This window comes from Bos javanicus, chromosome 5, assembly GCF_032452875.1.
Source record: "Bos javanicus breed banteng chromosome 5, ARS-OSU_banteng_1.0, whole genome shotgun sequence".
NCBI lineage: Eukaryota > Metazoa > Chordata > Mammalia > Artiodactyla > Bovidae > Bos > Bos javanicus.
In genome coordinates this window covers 58,777,804-58,788,052 of record NC_083872.1, presented here as the reverse complement: position 1 = coordinate 58,788,052, position 10,249 = coordinate 58,777,804, and the positions used below count along the sequence as shown (strand labels likewise).

General features: G+C 39.5%; 1 protein-coding gene across 1 annotated transcript; it reads left to right on the top strand.

Annotated features, from left to right (window-relative positions):
• Positions 1-1,766: 1,766 nt before the first annotated feature.
• LOC133248869 (olfactory receptor 6C2-like) lies at positions 1,767-2,705 on the top strand. The gene has a single exon (XM_061419153.1). The coding sequence runs from the start codon at positions 1,767-1,769 to the stop codon at positions 2,703-2,705; it is 939 nt and encodes a 312-aa protein (XP_061275137.1).
• Positions 2,706-10,249: the final 7,544 nt, after the last annotated feature.

Genomic DNA, 10,249 nt, shown 5'->3' with positions numbered 1-10,249 from the left:
CTGTACCCAAATAACCTTCAAGCAGCTCTCCCAAAATGTAAATTCCTAATAATCACAATGGAATTATTAACACTAAGGAATTAACACTGTATACTAATAATTAGTAATTAAATATTAATAATACTAGTACTAATAATTAAAAGAGAGATTTAAGGACAGGACGGATCCAGGTCGTGGCCAGGTCAGGGGACAGGGATACACAGTGTCACCACCGCCACAGCAGATCCCTCGCGCGCTCTTGGCTCCCCCTGCCAACCGAGTCGCACACTGGCTCCTGGCTCGCTATCCTGGCACATCAGACTGAGCATGCGCGGTGCAGCCAACCTCATCACCAATCCCCAGTGGCGCTGGGAGGAGTGCACTTGTGGCTCTGGCTTGGAGGGTCTGTCTCTCTCTCTCTTTAGTCTCTAAGTCGTGTCCGACTCTTGCAACCCATGGACTGTAACCTGCCAGGCTCCTCTGTCCATGAGATTCTCCAGGTAACAATACTGGAGCGGGTTGCCGTTTCCTTCTCCAGGGGATCTTCCCAACCTAGGAATCTAACCCGAGTTTCCTGCATTGCAGGCAGATTCTTTACCAACTGAGCTATGAGGGAAGTCCTTGGACGGTCACAGAGGAGCAAAAGAATAGCTGGAAAAGAAATAATAATATAAAATAAATTTAAAATAATTAACTACAGATTTTATTTGGATTTTCCTAGTTTTTGCACTGACATTTTTATGTTGCAGGACGCAATTCAAGTTACTATTTGTTAAGAAAAGGTCATGTGTCCTTGGTCTCCTCCAACCTGTGTCACATACTGTATCCCCTTGTCTTGTGTGACCTTGGAAGCACAAACAATTGAGATTAAACTTTTCAGGTCTTCTTTATTTTCTGCTTATACTAATTTCTTTACGCAATACTGCAGGTGGTTGCTTATGTAGTTCTGGTCGAACACTGTTCTATTGGAGTGAAAATGGAAGAAAAGTCGGGTACTGATTAGAACCTTTAAGATAAATAGGAAAACTTGTAAGTAATGATGTTATTTGGATGGCGATTCTCACACCAAAGCAAAATAAAGTGAAATAACATTTTAGTCATTGCAATATCAGCAAACATTGAAATACTCCATGTGTGGCTGATATGCTCTGTATAAATGTCAAACTCAGTCATTTATTTGCATTTAAGAGGAAGCCACTCCTCAAACAGCTTGTGAGTTCATTCAAACTTGGAAATAATGAAGAATTATTAGGACCAAAGAACATTATAATACTCACAAAATCGTATCACATAGACAATGCTTTCTAATTCTATAGACAAATACATTTCAGAGAATATAGGGCAGAATTTAGATGAACTGAAAAACAGAGATCTGAGTGCATGAATGGAGTATAAAAGTATGAACTGTAGTAAACTTATTTCAGAAAAATATGATCTTGAGGATTTATATATGTACATCAAAAGAGCTGCTGCTGCTGCTGCTGCTGCTAAGTCGCTTCAGTCATGTCCGACTCTGTGCCACCCCATAGATGGAAGCCCACCAGGCTCCCCCGTCCCTGTGATTCTCCAGGCAAGAACACTGGAGTGGGTTGCCATTTCCTTCTCCATCAAAAGAGCTGAGAACACCACAATTTTGACTGATCATTATCAAGTTAAAGAAGAAAATGACTATTCATTGCATTGATTGGATTTTTTTCTACCCCATGGCCATAGCCTCATAATTTCATACAAGTTTTTCAGTTCAGTGTCATTGACTTTGTGATGAGTTTGAGAAGTACAAGTCAATGATGAGAAACCATGCATCATTGTCTATATTCATACTTCTGGGACTGACAGATGACCCTCCAATGCAGGTTCTGATTTTTACATTTCTGGTTGTCTCCTACTTACTGAGTGTCACTGGGAACCTGACCATCATTATACTCACTTTAATAGATTCTCACCTTAAAACTGCCATGTACTTTTTCCTCAAACATTTCTCCTTTTTAGAAACTTTATTCACTACGATGTGCATTCCCAGATTCTTATACAGCTTATCAACTGGGGACAAGACTATTTCCTACAATGCTTGTGTTAGTCAACTGTTTTTTATTTTCCTTTTTGGAGGAACAGAATTTTTTCTCCTCACCATCATGTCTTATGACCACTATGTGGCCATCTGCAAACCTTTACATTATTCAACCATCATGAACAGTAGAGTCTGTGTTTGGCTTGTTATCTGTTGTTGGATAGCAGGTTGGCTGGTCATATTTCCACCACTCTGCCTGGGCTTAAACCTGGAATTCTGTGATTCTAATGTCATTGATCATTTTCTCTGTGATGCTTCTGCTATGCTGAAGATCTCTTGTTCAGACACATGGTTCATAGAACAGATGGTTGTTACCCTTGCTGTGTTGATTAACATCATGATATTTCTGTGTGTCGTTATGTCCTACATATACATCATCGATGCCATCCTAAAGTTCCCTTCCTCCCAGCAAAAGATGAAGGCCTTTTCTACCTGCTCTTCTCACTTGATTGTGGTTTCTATCACCTATGGCAGTTGTATTTTCATCTATGTCAAACCCTCAGCAAAAGATGAAATGGCAATTAATGAGTGTGTGTTAGTGCTTATGATTTCAGTTGCCCCCATGTTAAACCCATCTATTTATAGCCTGAGAAACAAACAAGTGAAAGAAGCTTTTACAGACTTAATCACAAGAATTTCACTGATCTCAAGAAAGTAAAGATATGTTGAAACTATGTGTAAAATATAAATTTAAAAAGAATAGTGGCCCAGAAGGCCACAATTTTCATTTGTTAGACTAGTACACTAGTCTATTGTCTGTTCATACTAACAGGCTTATACTCTGTTATTATGAAATTTCAGCCCTCAAATCATAATTTCAGTTCTTATTAAAATAAACAAATTGAGGCATATCAATTATTGTTGAAAATAAATTTTCTCCTACATTATATCTATTATCAAGAGAGTATGAAATTAGATTTCCAAGAAAAGCCCTTGTGTGTGCGTTAAGTCACTTCAGTCGTGTCCACTTCTTTGTGACCTATGGACTGTATTCCACCAGACTCCTTTGTCCATGGGATTCTCCAGGCAAAAATACTGGAGTGGGTTGCCTTGCCCACCTCCAGAGGACCTCCTGACCCAGGAATAGAACCCATGTCTCTTTGTCTATCTGCATTAGCAAGTGGGTTATTTACCACTAGCACCACTTGGGAAACCCAAAAAGGTCCTTACCTAAACTCTAACCTGGCTCTGATCAATAAAAGAACTATTAAATCTATTAAATCTTATGTGGAAATATTGAATTCTTGAACTCATAGGGAAATAATGGAATAATAGTATCCTTTTTTTTTTCAATGCAAATATACAAAAAGTGTTTAGATCATTACAGTTACTCTCCTCAAGCAGGAATTAAATATTCAAGATAATGATTAATTATTTTGAGCAAAAAAACGAATGAGTTTTAACCCTGGAGAGGAAAAAACATGAGTTTAGATCCCTGGAGATCCACATCGACTTTGGAAAAGGAACTTTAAAGCCCAAATATATAGGTTTAAATTCATTGGATTATCTCTAAAGTGAAGAGCACAGCCTCTACATTAACTTATCACCCAGGTGGCAGTGATCTGAAAATCTGCTGAGATAATAAAACCATCCATATGGTTCAAATTTGGAAAAGAGTGTATCTAGCTGTATATTGTCACCCTGCTTATTAAACTTCTATGTAGTGTACATCATGCGAAATGCCAGGCTGGATGACTCATAGGATGGAATCAAGACTGCCAAGAGAAATATCAATAACTTCTGATATGCAGATGACACCACCCTTATGGCAGAAAGCAAAGAGGAACTAAAGATATAAACAGCCTCTTTTTTTTCCCTTTAAAAAACTTTTTATTTTATATTGGAATAGAGTTGATTAACAGTGTTGTGGTAGTTTCAGGTATAACACAAAGTGACTCAGTTATGCATGTACATGTATATACTTCTAGTCAAGTTCTTTTCCTATTTAGGTTGTCACTAAATAGAGCAAAGTCTCCTGTGCTAACAGTAGCAGTAAATTGTCACTAAATTAAACAAAGTTCCCCATGCTAACAGTAGGTCCTTGTTGGTTATCCTTTTTTTTATTAAATTTATTTATTTTAATTGGAGGTTAATTACTTTACAATATTGTCTTGGTTTTGCCATACATCAACATGAATCCACCACGGGTCGTGATGAGGATGAAAGAGAACAGTAAAAAAGCTGGTTTAAAATTCAACATTCAGAACACTCAGTTCATGGCAGCCAATCCCACCACTTCATGGTAAGTAAATGGGGGGATGAAACAGTGACAGATTTTATTTCCTTGTGCTCCAAAAATAACTGCAAGCCGTGACTGCAGCCATGGAATTAAAAGACACAAGCTCCTTGGAAGAAAAGCAATGACAAACCTAGACATCATATTAAAAAGCAGAGACATTACTTTGCCTACAAAGATTCATATAGTCAAAGCTATGGTTTTTCCAGTAGTCATGTATAGATGTAAGAGACAGACAATAAAAAAGGTTGAGTGCCGAAGAATTGATGGTTTCGAACTGTGGTAATGGAGAAAACTCTTGAGAGTCCCTTGGACTGCAAGGAGATCAAGCCAGTCAATTCTAAAGGAAATCAACCGTGAATATTCACTGACAGTGTTGCAGTGAAAAGGAAAAAAGCAGAATGAGTTTTTATGTCTTCATTTCCTGAGAACAAAGAATATAAAGAGAACAGTGAGCAGGCCTGAACATTTTTTTTTTCTTTAATGCCTCCTAACTCTGAAGGCAACTGTTCACTTTTGAACAGTGTAACTGTTCACTTTTCTGCCCTCTTCATGGCAGAAGCTAGACTTTGCACCTAGTTTCCTTTGTTGTGGTGGTGGTGGTTGTCGTTCAGTCACCCAGTTGTGCCTGACTCTTTTCAACCCATGGACTGCAACATTCCAGGCCTCCCTGTGAAGGACTGGGAAGCCTGACATGTCGCAGTCCACAGGGTTGCATAGAGTCAGACATGACCTAGTGAGTTACCAGCAACAATATGCTCATACAGCACAACTAGTGCTGAAATACATAATACAATGAAATTTCTAAATATAGCTAAATTAAGCCAACAGAAGCCAGCAAATCTCAGCAAATTTCTCCTAGACATTGAGAAAGTTAAACTAGCAAAATACAAGGAAGCCCTGGGTTATGGACAAGGAATTCAATAAGAAGGCATATTGTCTCCTCAAAGATTATCTGTAACATCAAAAAAACAGAAGGTATGACCTTCACTAATGCTGGAGTCCAGCCCCGGTTGGATCCAGGGATTCCCTCAGGATGACGGCGTCGGCGATTAAGGGATAGCAAAGGCTGAGAGATTTATCAGATGCTCAATAATAACTGGTTTATGCGGTAAATCAATAAAGTTCATGACACCAAACTTGCTCTGACCACAGAGGCCGCAGGCGCCCTCTTGAATAGCGGAAGGTGCCCCACCTTAGGCACCTTCTCGAGTAGGTCTTAGAAGCCCAGGCAAATAAGTGGTCGCAGAGGATCCCTGTGCTCCAAATTATTTTGGTATGAAGGAAGAACAGAAGAGAAAAGGAGGAAAAGGAAACAAGAAAGAATGACACAGGGAGACCAAGCTTCGGTGAGCAAGGCCCGTAGCTTTATTTTCAACAGGGGCTTTTATACCATAAGTTGTACATAGAGGATAATAGGGGATGTGAAATCATGCAGTCAGCAGTCTTTGATCCTTATTGAAACCAGGGTTTCTTTCCTGCAAGTTTATTGTATACAAATGGTTTAGGTGATTTACATCATCTTCTGGCCAGAAGGCCTATTAACATTTTATGACTCTTGACAAAGGTTTGTCAACTGTAAGACTTATTTTCTCTAAGAGTAATTATTTTAAGGTTTGGCGCCATCCTCCGAAGGTGTTAGATAAAGTTGTATTCCTATAGGGCAGAGGTGCAGTGGGTTTACAACAAAGGAAAGAATTCATTACCTTAAGGGTCTAAAGTTGCTAACACCAAGGCCACTACTTATTTTTTCTACATGCCAACTATATTAATTAATACACATTCAAGGATACAATACAGGGGATGTGGAAACTTGGCAGCAAGCATTGGCTCCTCAATGAAATCTTTTACTAGTTTTATTCTGACAGTTTCTAACTCTCTGAGAGGCTCTAACCTATTTGAATATCTTAAGTTTCCCGAGCCTCTCGAGGCTGGGAGACTGTAAACAATTGTATGCATAGCTGTAGGAGTCCGAGTAAACTTGTCAGGCGAGTTAGAGAGCTATCTGAGGGGTTTGGATTTAAACACTCCTAATGCCCAGGACTTTTATTAACTGGAGCTGTAAGCTAACTCTTTATCAGAGAGAGCGAGATGGTGGTCGGGGACAGCCCCCAGTGAAGTCAGAGGTGAGGGCACAAAGCAGTAAAGTAGGCAGACTCTGGTTTTGGGGAGTAGATGCTCGAGAATATCCAGGGGGACTCCTGAGGCTCAATCCCGCCTTTGCGTATGCTGAGCCTCCTTCCTCATGACCTTTGCCAAGGCTGGAGTTCCTCACGCCGGCTCCCGGCACACTAATATTTCTAAGAAAGATGTTCTTCATTTGTTTATTTTATACCTTACTATCTTTCACATTTTTCACCATAAACCTCAATGGTCCAGACTGGAACGTTTTTGACTTTCATTTCTCGACCTGTATTCAAGGCATCGCCTCCTACAAAGACTTCTTTCCCTGTATCCCTCCCTAGCCCTCTCTGTGGAACCCTCATGTGCACCTGTCACTTTCTATAGTTAGTTATCATGCAATAACAAATCATTCCCAAATCAGTGGTTTAAAACTTGAGTTTCTGGACCAACTGGGTGTTTCTGCCAGTTTGAGCAGACATCAGTTGATCTTGGCTGGGTTTGTTCATAGGATTGTCGTTATGAATGACTGGGTCTTGTATTCTAGTTAGACCTCATTCACAACTCTAACAGTTTAATTACTATTACCTTAAATAATTGAGCTTTCTTCCAGATGGTGCTTTATCTGATCTCATGTAAGAACATTGAACTCCAAGGAAGAGAATGGAAACATGCAAGGCTCCAGAGTCTTAGGCTCAATATCCCTTCTACCACATTCTATTCACCGAACTAGTCACAGGACCAGCCAAGACTCAGAGAGACAAATAGAATTATTTATTGATGGAAGGAATTAAAGAACACATTGCAGTGACTGTGGATAGAAGGAGGATCAGTTGTTTTTGCTATCTACCTTCCATAAACATGACACTTCCCTGTAAATTCAAATATTGTATTTTACAATTCCCTGTCTATTTTATTCTTAGTATGCTAGTGGATCCCAGGTAGTAAATTATCATAGTGCTGCTTTTCAAATTAGATTTTAATGAGCTATAGTTTAATAAATCCCCCAGAAAATAATAAAGAACAAAATTTTACAATGAAAAAAGTTTACAATGACTCTAACTTTGGTCAATAATGATATATAAGTAAATAACATAGGTGTCATTTACTTGAATTTTAAACTGAAATTTGACTCATAACTAAAGTGCTATGGAAACTTTTCATAGAAAGAAATAAAACCCTTTAATTCTCAGTACTCATAATGTTTCAAGTTGCAGTTTTAATATTAGTTTTACTGTTCTTTCTTTTTTTATACAGTTTCATGAAAGTCAGGTCATTTTAATGTTTTGAGAAATTTCTTAGCTAACAATATAGATTTATTACCAAGAAGCTCCATTTTCAACATTTGTTCCAGTTTTAAATACCTTGACCTTTTCTAAAAGAACTTCCGTAAAAGCCCAGTTTAAAAAAAAAAAAAAAACTATTATAAACAGTGCTGTGATGAACATTGGGGTACACGTGTCTCTTTCCCTTCTGGTTTCCTCAGTGTGTATGCCAAGCAGTGGGATTGCTGGATCATAAGGCAGTTCTATTTCCAGTTTTAAGGAATCTCCACACTGTTCTCCATAGTGGCTGTACTAGTTTGCATGTTTATAATAGCCAGGACATGGAAGCAACCTAGATGTTCATCAGCAGATGAATGGATAAGAAAGCTATGGTACATATACACAATGGAGTATTACTCAGCCATTAAAAAGAAAACATTTGAATCAGTTCTAATGAGGTGGATGAAACTGGAGCCTATTATACAGAGTGAAGTAAGCCAGAAGGAAAAACACCAATACAGTATACTAACGCATATATATGGAATTTAGAAAGATGGTAACAATAACCCTGTGTGCGAGGCAGCAAAAGAGACACTGATGTATAGAAGAGTCTTATGGACTCTGTGGGAGAGGGAGAGGGTGGGAAGATTTGGGAGAATGGCATTGAAACATGTAAAATATCATGTTTGAAACGAGATGCCAGTCCAGGTTCGATGCACGATACTGGATGCTTGGGAATGGTGCACTGGGATGACCCAGAGGGATGGTATGGGGAGGGAGGAGGGAGGGGGTTCAGGATGGGGAACACATGTATGACTGTGGCGGATTCATTTTGATATTTGGCAAAACTAATACAATTATGTAAAGTTTAAAAATAAAATAAAATTTAAAAAAAGATTAAAATAAAAAAAAACTATATATTTATTTCCTTATTGAGATAAAAAACACATAACATCAAGTTAGCATTCTGACCATTTATAAATGTATGGTTCAATACCGTTAAGTATAATCACACTGTGAAACAAATCTCCAGTATTTTATGTTTTTCAAATTTGAAAGTCTACTTCCATTAAACAACTGCCCTTTTCTCCTTTTCCCCAGGCCCTGATAACCATTCTACTTTCTTTTTCCATGAATTTGAATTTTTTAGATACCTCATATAAGTAGAATTATACAGTAGGTGTGGTTTTGTTTACTTCACTTAGCATAATGTCCTCAAAGTTTCTTTATACTGTGCTTGTGACAGGATTTCCTTTTTAGCCTGAATAATAGTCCACTGTATGCATTTACCACATTTTGTTTATGTATTAGTTTGTTAGCAAATGTATGGGTTGTTTCCACCTCTGGGAAAATTGAATACCTCTACTGTAAGTATTTAGAGAGTCAATTCCTCAATTCAGTTCAGTCCCTCAGTAGTGTCGAATTCTTTACGACTCCATGAACTGCAGCATGCCAGGCTTCCCTGTCCATCACCAACTTCCAGAGCTTACTCAAACTCATGTCCATAGAGTCAGTGATGCCATCCAAACGTCTCCATTCCTAGACAGGTTAATAAGAAGTCCAGGGTCCCCCAAGGAGGCGAAGGGGGTCGGGGACTCTCAAGGAGCAGATAGGAGTCTGAAATTATCAAGGAGAGAAAACGATACACTTTTTTTCTACATTCCTTAGGAAGGATTATGACTTCCATGGTGGCTCAGATGGTAAAGCCTCTGCCTGCAATGCGGGAGACCAGGGTTCGATTCCAGGGTTGGGAAGATCCACTGGAGAAGGAAATGGCAATCCACTCCAGCGTTCTTGCCTGGAAAATCCGGTGGAGAGAGGAGTCTGATAGGCTACAGTCCATGGGGATGCAAAGAGTCAGACCCGACTGAGCGACTTCACTTCTTTCACTTTAGTAAAGATTCAGTTCACTTCAGTTCAGTCGCTCAGTCGTGTCCGACTTTTTGCAACCCCATGAATCGCAGCATGCCAGGCCTCCCTGTCCATCACCAACTCCCGGAGTTTACTCACACTCACGTCCATCTAGTCAGTGATGCTATCCAGCCATCTCATCCTCTGTCGTCCCCTTCTCCTCCCACCCCCAATCCCTCCCGGCATCAGGGTCTTCTCCAATGAGTCAACACTTCACATGAGGTGGCCAAATTACTGGAGTTTCAGCTTTAGCATCATTCCTTCCAAAGTAATCCCAGGGCTGATCTCCTTCAGAATGGACTGGTTGGATCTCCTTGCAGTTCAAGGGACTCTCAAGAGTCTTCTCCAACACCACAGTTCAAAAGCATCAATTCTTTGGCACTCAGCCTTCTTCACAGTCCAACTCTCACATCCATACATGACCACTGGAAAAACCATAGCCTTGACTAGACGGACCTTTGTTGGCAAAGTAATGTCTCTGCTTTTGAATATGCTATCCAGGTTGGTCATAACTTTCCTTCCAAGGAGTAAGTGTCTTTTAATTTCATGGCTGCAGTCACCATCTGCAGTGATTTTGGAGCCCAAAAAATAAAGTCTGACACTGTTCCCACTGTTTCCCCATCTATTTCCCATGAAGTGGTGGGACCAGATGCCATGATCTTCGTTTTC

Excerpts from the sequence above, each read along its gene's own strand:
- LOC133248869 (XM_061419153.1), top strand. The coding sequence starts at position 1,767 with ATGAGAAACCATGCATCATTGTCTATATTCATACTTCTGGGACTGACA.